Source organism: Pipistrellus hanaki (assembly GCF_964339955.1).
Source record: "Pipistrellus hanaki genome assembly, chromosome: 10".
Lineage (NCBI taxonomy): Eukaryota > Metazoa > Chordata > Mammalia > Chiroptera > Vespertilionidae > Pipistrellus > Pipistrellus hanaki.
The window spans coordinates 73,438,663-73,457,329 of NC_140512.1; the positions used below are offsets into that span (position 1 = coordinate 73,438,663).

At 42.3% G+C, this 18,667-nt stretch overlaps 1 protein-coding gene across 1 annotated transcript; it reads right to left on the reverse strand.

The window, feature by feature from the left end:
* Nucleotides 1–7,089: 7,089 nt before the first annotated feature.
* On the reverse strand, nt 7,090–8,140 carry LOC311628786 (peroxiredoxin-like 2A). Its single transcript, XM_084896303.1, has one exon. It carries the CDS (start codon nt 8,095–8,097, stop codon nt 7,444–7,446), a length of 654 nt encoding a protein of 217 aa, XP_084752429.1. The 5' UTR covers nt 8,098–8,140; the 3' UTR covers nt 7,090–7,443.
* Nucleotides 8,141–18,667: the final 10,527 nt, after the last annotated feature.

Genomic DNA, 18,667 nt, shown 5'->3' on the forward strand with positions numbered 1-18,667 from the left:
AATAGGGGATTTCTAGAATTAGGAGTAATGGAGGACTTCTACAATTCTGTGGAATAGGGATTTTCTAGAATTCTGAAAAGAGGAATTCTAGAATTATGTGGAAGAGAGGATTTATAGAATTTTGTGGAAGAGAGGCCATATAGAACTCAGCGGAATAGAGGATTTTTAGAAGTCTGTGGAAGAGGGGACTTCAGGAATCCTGTGGAATACGGAACATCCAGATTCTGTGGTAGGATGGACTTTTAGAATTCTGTGGAATATGGGATTTCTAGAATTCTTGGAATAGATTTCTAGAATTATGAGAGAGGATGTATAGAAATCTGTTGAGAGGATTTCTAGAATTCTGTGGAATTGAAGCTTTGTAGAATTCTGAGGTATAGAGTACTTACAAAATTCCGTGGAATAGAGTATTTCTATAATTCTGTGGAATATGAGATTTCTACTATTCAGTGGAAAAGATTACTTGTAGAATTCTGTGGCAGAGAGAATATCTAGAATTCTGTGGAATGGGGAATTTCTATAAATCTGAGGAAGAAAGGACTTCTAGAATTCAGTGGAAGAGAAGATTTTTAGAATTCTGTTGAAGAAAGGATGCATAGAATTCTGATGAATAGAGGATTTATAGAATTCTGTGGAATGGAGGATTTGTAAAATTCTGTGGAAGAAAAGACTACTGGAATTCTGTAGAAGAGTGAACTTCCAGAATTCTGTGGAAGCGTGGACTCTTAGAATTGTAGAAATCTGAGAGAGGACTTCTAGAATTTGGTGGAAGAGAGGATTTCTAGAGTTCTGTGGATGAGAGGTCTTATAGAATTTTGTGAAATAGAGGATTTAGAATTCTGGTGAAGAAAGGATTTATCGAATTTTGTGTAAGAATTGACTTCTAGAATTCTGTAGAATAGGGGATTTCTAGAATTTTGAGGAAAGGAGGACTTCTACAATTCTGTGGAAAAGGGGATTTGTAGAATTTTGTGGAAGAGAGAATTTTTAGAAATCTGTGGAATAGGGGAGTTTTAGAATTTTTGGAATAGAGCTTTTCTATAATTCAGAGGAATAGAGGATTTTTATAATTCTTTATAATAGGGGATTTTTGAACTCTATGGAGTAGGGGACTTCTACAATTCTGTGGAATAGGAAATTTCTCGAATTCTGAGGAAAGGAGGACTTCTACATTTCGGTAGAATAGGGATTTTCTAGAAACCTGAAGAGAGGACTTCTAGAATTCTGTGGAAAATAGGATTTCTAGATTGTTGTGGAAGAGAGGCCATATAGAATTAAGTGGAATTCAGGATTTTTAGAATTTTTTGGTAGAGAGGACATCAGGAATTCTGTGGAATACGGAACATCCAGAATTCTGTGATAGAGTGGACTTCGAGAATTCTGTGGAATAGGGAATTTTTATCTTCTGTGGAATAGATGATTTATAGAATTCTGTGGATGAGAGTATTTCTAGAATTCTGTGGAAGAGTTGACATAGAATTCTGTAAAATAGGGGATTTCTAGGATTCATAGTAATGGAGGACTTCTACAATTCTTTGGAATAGGGAATTTCTGGAATTCAGAGAAAAGGAGGACATCTAGAATCTTGTGGAATAGGGATTTTGTAGAAATCTGAAGAGAGGACTTCTAGAATTCTGTGGAAGAGAGGCCATATAGAATAAGGCAGAATAGAGGATTTTTAGAATTCTGTGGAAGAGAGGACTTCAGGAATCCTGTGGAATATGGAACATTGAGAATTCTGTGGAAGAGTGGACTTCTAGGATTCTGTGGAATAGGGGTTTCTATAATTCTGTGGAAGAGGATTTCTAATAGAATTGGAGGAAGGGATGATTTCTACACTCTGTGAAAAGAGAATTTCTAGAAATAAGAAAGAGTGGACTTATAAAAATATGTGGAATAGAATATTTCTAGAATTCTGTGGAATAGGAGATTTCTGGAATTCTGAGGGTGAGAGGCTATCTGGAATTCTGTAGAATAGGGGATTTCTTGAATTGTGAGGAAGGGAGGACTCTAGAATTCTGAAGAATGGGGAGTTCTAGAATTTGGAGTAAGAGAGGATAGGTAGAATTCTGTGGAATAGGGTATTTTTAAAAATGGAGAAAGAGAGGACTTACAGAATTCTGTGGAATAGGGGATTTCTAGAATTTTGTGGAAGAGAGAACTTTCAGAAATCTATGGAATATGGGAGTTCTAGAATTCTTTAGAATAGAGCTTTTCTGCATGTTCCCTATTCATAGGAAGGGAGGACTTTTAGAATTCTGTGTAATAGGGGATTTCTAGAACTCTATGGAATTGAGGACCTCTACCATTTTGTGGAATAGGGATTTTCTATAAATCTGAAGGGAGGAATTCTAGAATTATGTGGAAGAGAGGCCATACAGAATTCAGCAGAATAGAGGATTTTTATAATTCTGTAGAAGAGAGGACTTCAGAAATCCGGTGGAATAGGGAACATGCAGAATTCTGTGGTAGGATGGACTTTTAGAATTCTGTGGAATAGGGGATTTCTATCATTCTGAGGAATAGATGATGCATCCTTTGGATTGATTAATGACCAGAAGGGGGGAATGTGAAAGAAAAAGCCACATGCTAACCTGACAAGCTCAGGGAAGACCTATGTGGCAGTTTTGCAAACCCAGAGACCTAAGATTGAAATATAGTGGCAACCATACTTTGGTAAAAACTGCTATTTGAATTTTAACCCTTCTAGTTTGGCCTCTGCATCTGATTAAAACACAGGGTACTTACCTCAGCTTCCAGGTGAAGACCTGGAGGCTAAGGCAATTTTTCCTTGCCTGGGACCAGGACCACAGGAGGATGATTTCCACTGACTCAGTAGTTTCAGGGATAGAAACTGTTGTGCATGTGATGCAAAGGAGAAGAAGGGAGAGAAGGAAACAGCAGAAGTGGAGGTCTAGAGAGACAGAGACGGTGTGAAAGAAAGGGAGACTTAGACTCCAAGGTTTTTTTTTAACTTAGAGGAAGAAGACTGACAGGACCGGGGCTCCTTTCAATTAAGCCCCCAAGGGTAACCTTACAAGTAGAGGGCAAACTATTAGTTTCCTGGTGGATACTGGGGCAGTCTAGTCAGTCTTGACAGAGCCGATGGGACCTCTAAGAAGATATCAGTCCAGGGAGCCACTAGACAAACTGCCTGTTTTCCTTGGACATCAAGAAGGACTGTAGACCTAAGAAGGAACACGTACTGGGAGAACACAGCTGCTGAACTGGACCAACGAGCCTTTGAGGAGCTAAAGAAGGCTCTCATCTCAGCACCTGCCCTAGCCTTGCCAGATGTCACCAAGCCCTTCCACCTCTACATGAGTGAGGTAAGGAGCATTGCCAAAGGCGTTCTCACTCAGACTTTAGGTCCCTGAAAGAGACCTGTTGCCTATCTGTCTAAGAGGCTAGACCCTGTGGCAGCAGGGTAGCCAGTGTGCCTCTGGGCAGTGGCCACCACAGAATTGCTGGTGAAGGAGGCAGATAAGCAGACTCTGGGCCAGGAGCTAGCCCTGACAACACCCATGCCGTTGAGGCCCTCCTTTGAGGTGCTCCAGAGAGATGGATGTCAAATATCACCCAGTGCCAACCTCTTCTCCTGGACCAGCCCTGCATCTGGTTCCATAAGACACTGGTCATCAACCCTGCCAGCCTGCTTCCAGATGATCCAGAGGAACCCACTCATGACTGCATAGAGGTAACAGATGTAGTACTGACAGATGTCCTGCCATCATCATCAGATGAAGTACTGTACACTGATGGGAGCAGTTACGTTCAGGATGGGATTTGATATACAAGAACAGCAGTAGTCACCCTGAACCACACCATTTGGACACAGTTCCTGAACGTTTGGCCTTAATCCAGGCCCTTTGATGGGGACACAGTGCCATCCCCCGGGAAAGAGGGTTACCAACTCCAGTCAGAAAATACATTATTTTAGCCTTATTTGAAGCCATCTGACTCCCAAAGGCAGTGCAATAGTGCACTGCAAAGGACATCAGAAAGGGGAGACAATTGAAGACAGAGAAAATAGAGCCACAGACCAAACTGCTAAGGAAGATGCCCAAAAACCAGTGGGGCCTTTACAAGTCTTAGTAACCCTGCTGGACCCCGACCTACACCAAACAAGTGAAGAAATTGGCTGAACAGAAGCAAGCCATCAAAGGACCAGATGGTTGGTGGCCCCTACCCGATGACAGACTGCTGGTCCCAGAGGCTCTAGGTAGGACGTTAATTGCCCAATTATACCAGGTTACCCACTTAGGTGTCACCAAGACTTCTAAACTTCTGTGAGGCAGATGCAGGTAAATGCTAGGGTAGGATGGTCCCCCGGGGAATTGGGCCCCAGAGAAATTCCCCAGGAGAGCATTAGGAGGTGGATTTCACAGAGATTGAAGTACAAGTACATGCTAGTTTTTATGGACACCTCAGGTTAGGTTGAAGCATACCCCACTAGGACAAAAACTGCCTTTATAGTAGTCAAAAAATTACTCCAGGAGATTATACCTAGATTCGAGCTGTCATAGGATCAGATAACAGCCCAGCCTTTGTAGCAAGGTATCTCAAAGTGAAGCTCAAGCCTTAGGACAGGCATGAGCAGTACTCTAAAAAGTTTAATTGAATTTGCCCTGAAAACCGGTGAAAATTGGACCAACCCCTGCCCTTCACCCTCTTATGGGCCAGGTGTACCCTCTAACGGGAGAGGTTCTCCCCCCGCCCCCTCTTTTTTGAGATCATGTATGGTAGACTTCCTCTCCATCCTTCCTGGGGTCAGGGAGAAACTGAAAGCTAGAATTCATAACCATTCCCTTGCTCAAGTCCTTACAGGCTCTGCAGTTTACCCAGAGAGCCATATATAAGCTTGTTCCAGATGCACTGCCAGTGGCCCCTGTGGACCCTGTACATCCCTTCCAGCCCGGAGACTCTGTGTGGGTAAAGAAGTTCACTGCCCAAGGACTCACCCCAACCCGAAAGGGACGCTACACTGTTACCCTGAGTACGCCCGTGGCTGTTGAAGTAGATGGCACCCAGACCTGGCTACACCACTCCCAGCTCCTGCACAGAAAACCTGGATCCTGGCAACCAGCAGCCTCACCCGTGAGATCCCCATCCTGGGCTCCACACAGGCCAGGAGGAGACTTGATGCCTGCAGGAGGGGAATTGGACTTCAGTGAGGACGGTACTAATGGGAACTGTGGTACTAGGAGTTTTGGTAACTGTAAGAACATTTTTTTTTTGCTAGCCAGTGAGAAAGTCCAGGGCTAAGTAAAGACTAAATGTGTTATGAAACTAAAGAACAAAACAAAATAGAGTATGCCCTTAAAGGAAATAGGATGAGTCAATGATTTGACTATGTACATAATACCAGTGGGAAATGAAATATAGTGGCAACCATACTTTGGTAAAAACTGCTATTTGAATTTTAACCCTTCTAGTTTGGCCCCTGCATCTGATTAAAACACAGGGTACTTACCTCAGCTTCCAGGTGAAGACCTGGAGGCTAAGGCAATTTTTCCTTGCCTGGGATCAGGACCACAGGAGATTGATTCCCACTGACTCAGTAGCTTCAGGGATAGAAACTGTAGATAACCTTTAGAGTCTAACCGCTATTGCAAGATAGGGCCACATTCCAATGTCCAGCAGGATGTGACTGGGAACCAACCCTGCGGGCTGTCACCAGTCTTTAGAATTTAGTGTTTAGGATTTAGAATTTAGAACAAAGGAAAATTCCTGTGGTTTGAACCTTTAAAAGGGACTGCCTACCCCTGAAACGGTGCAGTCATTTGGAGTCCATCTGCATGTGGTGCTCTTGTGGCTGTCCTGGCCAGTTCAATAAATCCTTGCCTGCTTTTTAAAATTAATCAGCCTCCGGTGGTCTTATTTTGAACCCAGGGTTCGACCCCACAACAAAGATAACTACAAAAGATGGTTTGAAAATTAAATATCTAACAGGTTATAGTAGGTAGTCATGTCCCAGATATTTTCCCAAAGATCAACTTTGATCTTTTTACTGAGCCTGTTTGCCTTTCTGTCTCTAAGATAACATATCTGTGAGATGTCTGGGTAACTTGTAACTTCCCTTTTTCCGGAGCCCCTGGGGAACAACCAAAAGTGGTGGGCGCCAGGACAGATGCCTCAAATTCCTTCTTTATCATGTTAATTGTTCCTGCACTCACCTGAGTACATGTCCATCATTTTACTTTTTATCCAATCCCAGGAGTTTCCCACCACTTTGCTTTCTCCCGCCTCTTTACTCCATCACCAATGAATTTCATGTAACCCACCTATGTCCCTCCTTTAATTTCAGTGTATAAATAGAGAAATGTAACCCACCATTCTTTGGAGCATTATCTCAATCCGTTGAGATTCTGCTCCCGGCAGTTGTCGACAGTAAGGCTCAAATAAACTCACAAAAAAAATTCTTTACAGGTTTCAAGTTGTTTTTTTTGTTAACAGAGGACAAATCAATCCTTGAGATAATCATATGTTATACAGTTCAGCCTGCCATTTAACATTCTAATAATCAAACTTTGCTTTGTCAAACAAAATCACAAATTTCAAATCCAGTTGGGAAATAAATCACCTGCTGCAAAGTCCTCGAAAAGAGGCTGAAACTTCCTCTTCTCGCCGGAGCCCCCCCCCCCCGAGGTGGGGGAGTGCAGCCTTCACTTTGGGCAGGCACTCCTAAAAGCGCCCCAAGGAAGCGGTGGAGACCTTGGCCACTTGCAGGGTGCGGCCCCGCTCCTGCTCACTCACATCAAACTTAAATGGCCAATTGAGACAAACAGTAGTTAACTTTAGAATTTGGTCCCTGCTTTTCACAATTGTTACAACTTCATACTTTCAAATTAATTAGGTGGGCCGATTCCCCTCTGACAGAGAGCAAGCACCCCTGGGAAAAAAGGAATCCCAGTGACCCCTTGGGGCAGTTTGCTAGCCATCAAAGCACTCAGCCTTACTTTTTAATTTTTATTTATTTTATTTTATTTTTTTCTTCATTTTATGATCTACCTTTATCAAGCCAACCAGAGCACATAATTCCTTTATGTTATTACTTTAATCTTATGTAACAAGTCATGGTAGAAAACACACAACCAAAAGCCTTCAATCCGAAATTTTCTAGTCAATCACCAAATTCCTCTAGGTTTTTAAAGACACAAAAGTAAACTAATTTCCAATAACAGCACCTCACACACCATATACGTTTGTAATGCGGCGCTCCAGCCAGCTTTAAGCCTCTTGTTTTGCAGGGTTTAGCTGAAATACCTCTCACTCACGTCTTAGGTTTTTATCAGTCTTATTTGGGAGCTATTTTGTCTCACTGAGCCTAAACAGAGCACAGTGATCTAGTCTAAGGAGATGGCCTAAGTGACACGAGTGGAACCCGGGCCTCCTGTGCAGCAGGTGAGCCCCTCTTATCCCTGAGCTGGGCAGAGCCCACAGTCACTTTTCCTCTGAGGCTAAACTTGCAGCCTGTGGTTTGATCTTCTTAGCAGGTTCCAGAACAGAGGCTAGGTTTACTTTATCTCCAAATTCTTTTTCTCGGTGCTCGAGAAGAATGCCCTGCTTTCCTGATCCCACCACGAAGACGCCCCCGAGGATGAAGCCTTCGCCCTCCAGGTTTCCAGAGAAGCCTCCGCTCCAGTCCCGGAAGAAGTTGCTCCAGACGCCCAGCCGGACGAACCCCATGAACATCATCTTCCGCCTCTGGAGGCCGTAGAACTTCTTTTCATCCAGGAAGATTTCTCCTTTGAAATAAGGCTGGAAGTCCTTCACCTCAGTCTTGACCTGCTCCTTCACCACAGCGTAGAGGGGCACGCCCAGCTCATCCAACTTGGGCTTCAGGGAGGACAGGTCAGTGGCCTCCTCTCGACAGAGGAAGCAGCCTGGCCTCCGCACAGCCATGATCACAGCGCCCTTCTTCTCCCAGAGCTCATTTGCTTTGAAAGTCCTTGGTTCCTTCTCCAGTGTCTTCAGGTCTATTTCCTCCAGATACTCCAGGTTGGCTCGCTGGGGCTTGGACAGAAACATGTCTGTGTTGGCCAGGAGCAGTGCCAGGGCAGCAGCCCCCAGGGCCCCCGCGCCCATGGACCACATCCCCACAGTGAAGAAGCTTGGATCCTGCGCGGAGGCGGAGCCACCTTCGTGGAGGTCACATGCCTTGCAGAGCCCCATGTGGAACCGTGGACCTCATCCTGCTCGGGATCCCCTCCAGCCCGCTTTCTCTGGTGCCCGACTGGGGGCGGGAGGACCCCCTCTCGCCCGCCCCAGGGGCCCCGGGGTGGGCCAGCGCCCAGCCTTACTTTTTTTTTTTTTTTTTTTAAATCAAATCAAACTGTTGTGGGGTCGAACCCTGGGTTCAAAATAAGACCACCGGAGGCTGGTTAATTAATTAAAAAAAGCAGGCAAGGATTTATTGAACTGGCCAGGACAGCCACAAGAGCACCACTCAGTTGGACTCCAAATGACTGCACCGTTTCAGGGGTAGGCAATTCCTTTTAAAGGTTCAAACCATAGGAATTTTCCTTTTGTTCCTAAATCCTAAAGACTAAATTCTAAAGACTGGGGACAGCCCGCAGGGTTGACTGAACTTCGACAGGTCAAGGAGTTTTATACTGTGGTGATGTCACTGCTTTGGCTGACTATGATTGGTTGGGTGAGGGCTAGGGTCCAGTTACACAAAACGCAGGATAGCTCTGCCCTGCCCCACAGTACAAAATGGAGTCAGGCGTTAGCCTTGCCCCGGCCCCACCGTGGCCTCTCAGATACCTACTAATCTTTCCCACTTACTACACAATGATGTTCTGACTATGATGTATGATAGTGAAATTAATGCTTTGTTAGCCAACCATTGGTTTTCTCCTACTATCAATATAAGCTTTTTTTTGTGTGTGTGTGTGTGTGTGTGTGTGTGTGTGTTTTGTGTGTGTGTGTGTGTGTTTTGTGTGTGTGTGTGTTTTGTGTGTGTGTGTGTTTTGTGTGTGTGTGTGTTGTGTGTGTGTTTTGTGTGTGTGTGTTTTGTGTGTGTGTTTTGTGTGTGTGTGTGTGTGTTGTGTGTGTGTGTGTGTTTTGTGTGTGTGTGTGTTTTGTGTGTGTGTGTGTGTGTGTGTGTGTGTGTTTTCTGGCTATATCTACTATAAAGGATGCACCTTAGGCAAATACCTCCAAGAATACCTCCCTGATAATTCCACTGGTGGAATTGTATATGGATCTAATCTGAATGAATATTGTATAACTATAGAGATGGGTGATGAAAAGCTAAGAAGAACACCTAGATATGATGGCTTGCAGCAGCCTGTCCTATCTGGAATATTATATCTTGTCCTTGGACTCACTAGCCATGCTCTTATGGCTGGATGTCTGTGAAACAAGAAAGAAATCAATGGATACCATTCCAGAAATTATTGGGATCACTTGGTGGATAGAAATGTCTATAATTACCTCACCATCCTTCATTCTGGACACTTGTGAGAAGCCCTATGGAATACTCAAACTCTAGCTCTATTGGGGGTCACCCTCACCTATTTAATTATGGCATGGGAAACTCAACATTTTTTGGTCCAACTACTCCCAAGCCATAACTACCCAATGGCAACAAAATTCCTGGTGGATCCAACAACATTGCCCCCCTTCCCCCCCCCAAAAAAAAAAGAATCAAAAGAGGAATACTTGGAGGAGTAGGGGCTGGCCTTGGCATCCTGGGACAAGCTGAATTTGCAACTAATTAAGAACGTCATTCATTAGAAAAAGATTTTTACAGCAAATAGGTCATATAGAGGGAATACTGTTTCAGGAAGAAGGAAAAAAGGTGGGAAGCAGCATAGAAAAACAATAAAGCCTTAGTTTCATGGATAGAACAGACTGGACAGACTATAAAAACTCATGCAGAAACCCAACAATGGGAACATGTCTGTGCCTTTAACTCAATTGGGCCTATTGTCTATGCTAATGCAAATGGAATCTGAAGTGGCTATGAAACAACGGCCAACTATAATGGCTGCAGGAGCCCAGGCCAGACACTTATGGAACTCATATGGTTCCCCAGGAATTTCAGAATTTTTGAATGGGAAATGGGAAATGAGATCTACGACACTGTTTTTTTTTTTTTTTTTTTTTTTTTTTTTAAATATATTTTATTGATTTTTTACAGAAAGGAAGGGAGAGAGATAGAGAGCTAAAAATGTCGATGAGAGAGAAACATCATCAACTAGCTGCCTCTTGCACACACCCTACTGGGGATGTGCCCGCAGCCAATGTACATGCCCCTGACCAGAATCGAACCTGGGACCTTTCAGTTCTCAGACCTACACTCTATCCACTGAACCAAACCGGTTTCGGCGACACTGTGTTTTAAAAGCCCAGGAGCCAGTTAAATCCTAAGCTTAAATTCCCAGTAGTTCAACTGGTTGAAATAGACACCATCCTCAATAATACTAGAATATTTCCAATGGTGAGTTGATTGGCCATATTTAAAAATAATAAACAATGTGAACCCATCTCACTGCCTGATTGTGAAAATCAGAAAGGTGAATGGTTATGCCCCCAATCCACATGGAACACTGAAGTCATCCAGTTCTGGCCTATTGTATCTACTCCATAATAATATATGGTGTATGGGAAAGGGGCATTTTTGCTGGGAAGGGTTTAAAAAATTATGTTATACTAAGCAATTTTTACTGTAATATCACCAAGTTTACATTAAATAATACTAGAATATGGAAAAATACTAAAATTATAGGCAGAATGACTTTGCCTGAGGTTCATAAAATATGTGATAAAACCAATGTATTGGGAAATTGAACTCCTTCTCATGAAGTCATTTCTATGGAAACTAATTGGCCAGAAGAAAATTAGAGCTTCTAGATCATGAAATAGTAAAGAGTCTTAATTCATCTGGCCAAACATATCATAAGGTACAACTGACAGTTAATGATGGAGGAAAACATATAATTAACTTAATAAAAAATTATGATAATACATGTAAAGGGTTTTTCAGTTGACTGGGATGATTGTTTCCCTCAGACTTTTCCTCATCTAGTATTAGACATTTTCTCTTCCTAATCAATGTTTTTGGTTTAGTATTGTAACTTTTGTTCCTAGTATGTAAATGTTATACTAGATGCAGAAAAATAAAACTTGACAAACAGCAAAAAGACTCAGATCATCGTGGCTCAAAAATTAGAAATGATCCAGAATACTTTTTTAAAAAGATATTTTATTGACTTTTTACAGAGAGGAAGGGAGAAGGATAGAGAGCTAGAAACATTGATGAGAGGGAAACATTGACCAGCTGCCTCCTGCACAACCCCCCACCAGGAATGTACCCACAACCAATGCACATGCCCCTTGACCAGAATTGAACCTGGGACTTCTCAGTTCGCAGACGGATGCTCTATCCACTGAGCCAAACCAATTTCGGCCAGAACACTTTTTAATAAGGACATATAGGATCTGACTGCTTTCCATTTACCTGACCTTTTTAAATGATAATTTGATCTTAAATGCCATCTAAGGTTATGGTCTTGCCCCATCCCCAGTAGTCCACCTATTCAACAAGACATGCTGACACTGAGACATCACAGGAATGAGTCTTCCTAGCACCATGGGACTCCATTATTCAACCAAAAGGTTGGTCATCAATGCAACCTTTGGATTGATTTATGAAGAAAAAGGGGATGTGTGGATGACCTGACAAGCTCAGGGGAGGCCTGCATAGCACTCTTTCAAACTCAGAGACCTAAAGTAACCACAAAAGATGGACTGAAATTAAACTTTAATTAAACACAGCTATGGAGAGGAGAATCAAGATGGTGCCCTAGGTAAGCACCTAAGCTGCCATCTCGCACAAGTTAGTTCCAATTTCAAAACAAGAACTAAAATCAGAATGGACACCATCCAAAAACACAGGAAAGCTACAACCAGAAAGAAGGAGAGAGGCTCATGGATAGGATTGGGAGCTGCAAAGCGCTGAGGTAGGGTGACGTGTGCACAGAAAGGAAGTGCAGTCAAATGCCTGGCTGGAGGGAGGGGAAAGGAAGTCCCCAATTGCACTAAACCCTTTCCGACTGCACTGAACCCCAACCCCGGCCGAAACCCCGTGGACCCAGGCTCATATGGGTGGAGTCTGGACTGTAGAGAAAGGCACCTGGAGACTCAGAGACTGAGAGACTGGGGGAGCCAGGAGCTGCAGCGGGCAGGGTCTACAGTCACGTGCGAGTGAGTGTGCGCAGAGAGGTCTGACTGCGAAGATTGCCGTGGCCTCTCAGCCTTTAGACTCCGCCCCATCCAAGCTGAGCACAGAGGCTTTTGAAATTTTGCATTTTGATCCTATAAGACTGTCTCCAATACAGAAGATATCCCAGAGTAGACACAGCTGATACCCACATCCAATTGGCCTGAAGGTCAATTTCTCCCAGAGATACCAACAACAATCAAGACTTTACAACAAGGCTGTACACACAGTTCACAAAGGGGAGCACCAAGAGTGTCTACCTCAGGTAACTGGGAAGGCTGACCCACCGAGCCATATAAGACACTAAACACACAAAGCCATCCTACCAACTCTGGGAAGCAGCAAAAATGCTGAGACAAGGAAATAGATATCAAACTAAAGAGATGGAGAACAAATGACTGGATATAGAGTTCAAAACCACGGTATAAGATTTTTTAAGAATTTCCTATAAAATGCCAATAAAATTAATGAGACCTTTGAGGATATGAAAAGGGATCAACTAGAAATAAAGAATACATTGTCTGAAATAAAAAAAATATTATACAGAGTCCTAAAAACAGACTGGAAGATCGCAAGAATCAAGTCAAAGATTTGGAACACAAAGAGCCAGAGGACACTCCTCCACAGAAGCAAGAAGAGAAGAGAACCCAGAAAGTTGAAGATAGTGTAAGAAACCTCTAGGACAACTCCAAGCAAACCAACATCAGAATTATGGGGGTATCAGAAGAAGAGAGAAAGCAAGATACCGAAAGCCTATTGGAAGAAATGGTGACAAAAAACTTCCACCACCTGGTGAAAGAAATAGACTTACAAGTCCAGAAAGCACACAGAACCCCAAACAAGAGGAATCCAAAAAGGACCACACCAAGACACATCATAATTAAAATGCCAAGAGCAAAAGACAAAGAGAGAATTTTGTCAAAAAGCAGCAAGAGAAAAGCAGGTAGTTACCTATAAAGGAGCACTTATATGATTGTCAGCTGATTTCTCAGCAGAAACCATGCTGGCCAGAGGGGAATGGCAAGAAATATTCAAGGTGATGAGTACCTTATTCAAGGTGATGAATACTTTTGAAACAAAAAAAAGTCAACCAAAAATTGGGAGCAAAAGACCAAAATTGCACAAAAATTACCTGCAGATCTTGACGGCAAAGTAAATCTTTTCTTTGAAGTGGGGGTAGTCTTATACAGTGAATATAGGCCTAAACCTATGTTTTAACTGTAAAATTGGGGTATCGTCTTATACACCGGAAAATACAGTAGCAAGAACCCACAGCCAAAATTTCTCTACTCAGCAAAGCTATCACTCAGAATAGAAAGCCAGATAAAGAGCTTCACAAATAAAAAAAAAAGCTAAAGGAGTTCATCACCGCCAAACCAGAATTATATGAATTGCTGAAGGGGGTTCTTTAGGAAGAGGAAAAAGAAAGATAAAAATTATGAACAACAAATACGTAACTATCAACAAGTGAATCTAAAAACCAAGGGAATTAAAAAATCTGATGAACAATATTAACTGGTGATTATAATAGAATCAGAGGAATGGAAGGGGAGTGGACTAACGATTCTCAGGGTAAAGGGGAGTGGGGGGTGAGGGAAGAGACTGAGCAAAAACTGAAAACTGTGTGGGAAGAGACTGAACAGATGAGGACAATGGGGGGTGGGGAAAGGGCAGAGGGTGGAATGGAAACCTGGTGGAGGGGAACAATGGAGGGCAAAAAAAAAAAAAGGAACATTTATAATAATCTGAACAATAAAGATTTATTTTAAAAACAAACAAACAAACAAACAAACACAGCAATGGTATCTTCACTGACAAGGTCAACCTTTACCTTAACTGAGCCTATCTGTCTTTTTGCATCTATGATAACTTACTCTTGAAATGTCTGGGTAACTTGTAACTTCCCTTTTTCTGGAGCCCCTGGGGCACAACCAAATGTGGACAGATACCACAAAGTCCTTCATTATCATGTTAATTGTTCCTGCACCCACCTAAATATGTGTCCATCATTTTACTTTTTATCCAATCCCAGGGGTTTCCCACCCTGGCTTTGCTTTATCCCACCTCCTTAATCTATCACCAATGAATTTCATGTAACCGACCTATGTCCCTCCTTTGGTTGCAATGTATAAATACAGATGTAACCTGCTGTTCTCTGGAGCATTATCTGAATTCATTGAGGTTCTGCTTCCTGGCATATGTCGACAGTTTGCCTCAAATAAACTCACAAAATTTTTTTACAAAAATTAGGGCTAGGATTAAGGTTAGGGTTTGAGGTATGTATGGAGTTAAGGCTAGGGGTAGGGTTAGGTTTGTTGTCTAGGTCCTTTGATGCACATTGTAATAACCTGAATATTTCGGGTAAGGATTAGGGCTAGGGCTAAGACTGGGGTTAGGGTTAGATCTGGGGATAAGGTTAAGTTTAGGTTTTGGGTTAAGGTTAGTGTTAGGGATAGGGTCAGGGTTAGTGCTAGTGCTAGGCTTAGTGTTAGAGTAGGGTTAGGTTTAGTGTCTAGATTCTTGTTTGCACATTGAATCAATCACTTGGTGACTTAGGGTTAGTTTTAGGATTACTAGGGTTAGTTTTAGGTTGAAGTTATGGTTATGGTTATGGTTATGGTTGGCACTGGGGTTAGGGTAAGTTTTAGGGCTAGGATTAAGGTTAGGGTTAATGTTATAGTTAGGCTAGAGCTAGGGTAGGTTTAGAGTTAAGCTCATTTTTTTTAAATTTATCTTTATTGTTGAAAGTATTGTAGATGTCCCCCATCTTCCCTAACGACCCCCTCCCCATTGACCCGTTCCATCCTACTTGACCTTCCTCCTCACCTGAGGATATTTTTTCATTGATTTTTTTCTTCCTTCCTTTTTTAATGTATTTTTTCTTTATTGATTGAGGTATTACATTTGTGTTCTTATCCCCCAAATGCCTTGCTATCCCCCTGCCCCCCACTCATGCCCTCATCTGCCTGTTGTCTGTGTCCATTGGTTAGGCTTATATGAATGCATACAAGTCCATTGGTTGATCTCTTCATCTTACCCCCACCCTCCCCTACTTTCCCTCTGAGGTTTGATGGTCTGATTGATGCTTCTCTGTCTCTGGATATGTTTTGGTTCATCAGTTTGTGTTGTTCATTATATTCCATAAATGAGTAAGATCATGTAATATTTATCTTTCTCTGGCTGGCTTATTTTGCTTAGGATAATGGTTTAGAGCTAGGTCTACTACTAGGGTTAGGCTTAGGGTTATTATAGTTAGGGCTAAGGCTAGGTTTAGGGTTAGGTTTAGGTTTAGGATTATAGTTAGAATTATGGTTAGGGCCAGGGCTAGGTTTAGGTTTAAGTTTAGGGTAGAGTAAGGATTAGGGCTACATTTATGGTTAGGGTTAGTGTTAAGATTTGGACTTGGGCTTGGATTAGGATTAGGGTTAGAGTTAGTGTTAGGGCTAAAGTTAGTGTTAGATTTGGTGTTAGCATCTGGGTCTTTGAATGTCCATTGGAATCACCTTGATAGTTATGGTTAGCTTTAGGGCTATGGCTATGGCTATGACTAGGGTTAGGATTAGGCTTAAGGTTGTGTTAGATTTAGAGATAGACCAGGGATAAGGGTCAGGTTTAGGTTTTGGGTTAGGTTAGGATTAGGATGGGGGTGAAGACCAGCACTAGGTTTAGAGTTAGAACTAAGGCTTCACATAGGGTTAGGATTAATGTTATAGTTATAGCTAAGGCTTAGTTCAAAATTATGGTTAGGGCTAGGGTTATGGTTAATATTAGTACTAGATTAGGGTTAAGTTTAGTGTTATTTTAGGGATAGGGTTATAGTTATGTGTAGGGCTAGAGTTAGGATTTAGGTTAGGGCTAGAGCTAGAATTAGCGTTAGGGTTGTGTTCAGGTTAGGGTTATGGCTAAGGTTAGATTAGGGATAGAGTAAGGGCAGGTGTTAGGGATAGGGTTAGGGTTAAGATTAGGACTAGGGCTAGTGTTAGGATTAGGGTTAAGGTTAGTGTTAATGTTAGGTTAGGGTTAGGGTTAAGGTTACAGTTAGTTAGGTTTACGGTTATGGGTAGGGTTAGGGACAGGGTTATGGTTAGGATTAGGGTTAGGTTTAGAGTTAAGTTTTGGGTTAGGGTTAGGGTTAGGATTAGGGTTAGGGTGAGGGCCGGGCTAGTTTTACAGTAGTATTAATATTAGTGTTAGGATTTGGGTTAGGGCTAGGATTTGGGTTAGAGCTAGGGCTAGGGCTAGGATTAGATTTAGGGTTATGTTTAGGGATAGGGTTAGGTTTGGTTTAGGCCTAGGGTTAGGGTAACTGTTAACCCTAGGGTTAGTGTCAGGGTTCATATTTGATTCATTGGATTCACATTGGAATCTCCAGAAGATTAGGGTTAGGATTAGGCTATGATTAAAGTTAGTTTAGATTAGCAGTAGTGTTAGGGCTAATGCTACGGCTAGGTCTAGGGTTAAATTTTAGAATTCATTTGGGTTTAGGGAGACAGTTGGAGTCAGGGTGAGCATTTGTGTTATCACTAGGGTTAGGATTAGCATTAGGGACAGTGTTAATGTTAGGGTTAAGGTTAAGATGCTGCCTGCACTGTGGATAGTATTAGGGTTATTGCTATAATTAGGGCTATGATTTTGGCTATGGCTAGGTTAAGGGTTATTGCTTGGATTAGCTTTAGGGTTAGTGCTATGATTAGGGCTAGTGCTCAGGATACGTTTATTTAGTTTTAGGGTTAGGGTTAGTGTTATTGTTAAGGCTAGGACTAAGTTTGAGTTTAAGTTTAAGGCTAGTGTTAGGTTTAGGGGTAGGGCTATGGTTAAGTTTAAGGTTAGGACTAGGGCTCAGTTTAGGGTTAGGATTAGGGTAAGGTTAGGGTTAGGGCTTGTTTTAGAGTTAGGGTTAGTGAATGGGCCTTTAGCTTTAGATATAGGTTAGGGTTAGGGTTAGGGATAGCATGAGGGTCCTTGGCTGCACATTGTAATCACCTGGAGAGTTAGCATTAGGATTAAGGTTATGTTAGGATTAGGGTTATGGTTTAGGTTATAGTTAGGGTTATTGGAAGGGTTAGGGTTAGGATTATGATTAAGATTAGAGCCTGGGTTAAAGTTAGGGTTAAAATTAGGGCTAAAACTGAAGTTATGATTAGGGTTAGGGATAGTGTTAAGGCTAAGGCTAAGTCTAGGGTTAGTTTTAGTGTCTGGGTCCTTGGATGCACATTGGAATTACCTGGAGCGTTAGGGTAAGGGTTAGGGCTAGGGTTAGGCTAGGGCTACAGGGGTAGGGCTAGAGTTAGGGGTAGGGCTAGTATTAGTTTTAAGGTTAGAGTCTGGGTCCTTGATTGAAATCACCTGGAGGTTTTTGTTAGGGTTATGGTTAGGGCTAGTGCTAGGGTTAGGATTGTGTTCATGATTAGGGTTAGTGCTAGGTATAGAGCTAGGGTTAGAGTTAGTGTTAGGGTTAAGTTTAGTGCTAGGGGTATGGTTAGGGTTAGGATTAAGGCTAAGTTTAGGGTTAGGGTTAGGGCTCAGGTTAGAATTAGGTTTAGGGTTAAGATTAGGGCCGAGGCTAGGATTAGATTTAGGGTTAGTGTTTTAGTTTGGTCTAGGGATTCCTCTAGCCCTAGCATTAGGGCTATGGTTAGTTTATAAGGGTAGGGTTAAAATTAGGGCTAGCCTTGTTTTGGGGTTAGCGTTAGTTTTAGGGCTAATTCTTGTGTTAGGGTTAGAGTTATGATTAGGACAATGGCTATAGTTAGGGTCAAGGTCAGGTTTTGGTTTAAGGCTATAGCTTGTATTATGGTTAGGATTACAGCTAATGTTATGGTTAGGTTTAGGATCAATGTTATTGGTATGGTTAGGTCCAGGACTAGGATTACAGTAAAGATTAAGGTTATGTTTAGGTTTAGGGTTAGTGTTATGGTTATGGTTAGTGATTGGTTCTTTGGGTGTACAGTGTACAGTGTAAACATCTGGAGATTTAGGATGGAGTAGAATTAGGGCTAGAGTTAGGTTTTTTGGATTGGAATCACCTGGAGAGTTAGGATTAGGTTTAGGGGTAGGCCAAGGGCTAAGATTAGGATTAGAGTTAGGGTTAAGTTTAGTGTAATGAGCAGGGCCAGGGGGCTAGGGTTAGGTTTAAGATTACTGTTATAGATAGGCTAGGGCTAGTGTTAGGTTTCAGGATAGAGTTAGAGCTAGGGGTAGGGATAGAGCTAGTGTTATGGTTAGGGGTAGGGCTATGGTTAGAGTTGGGGTTAGTATTAGAGTTAGATTAAGATTTGGGCTAGGGTTTGGATTGGAGTTAGGTTTAGGAGTAGAATTGGGACCAAAGATAGGGTTAGTGTTAGGTTTATTGTATGGGTACTGGGATTCACATTGGAATCACCTGGAGTGTAATGATAAGATTTAGGGGTAGGGCTAGGGGTAGGGGTAGGGTTA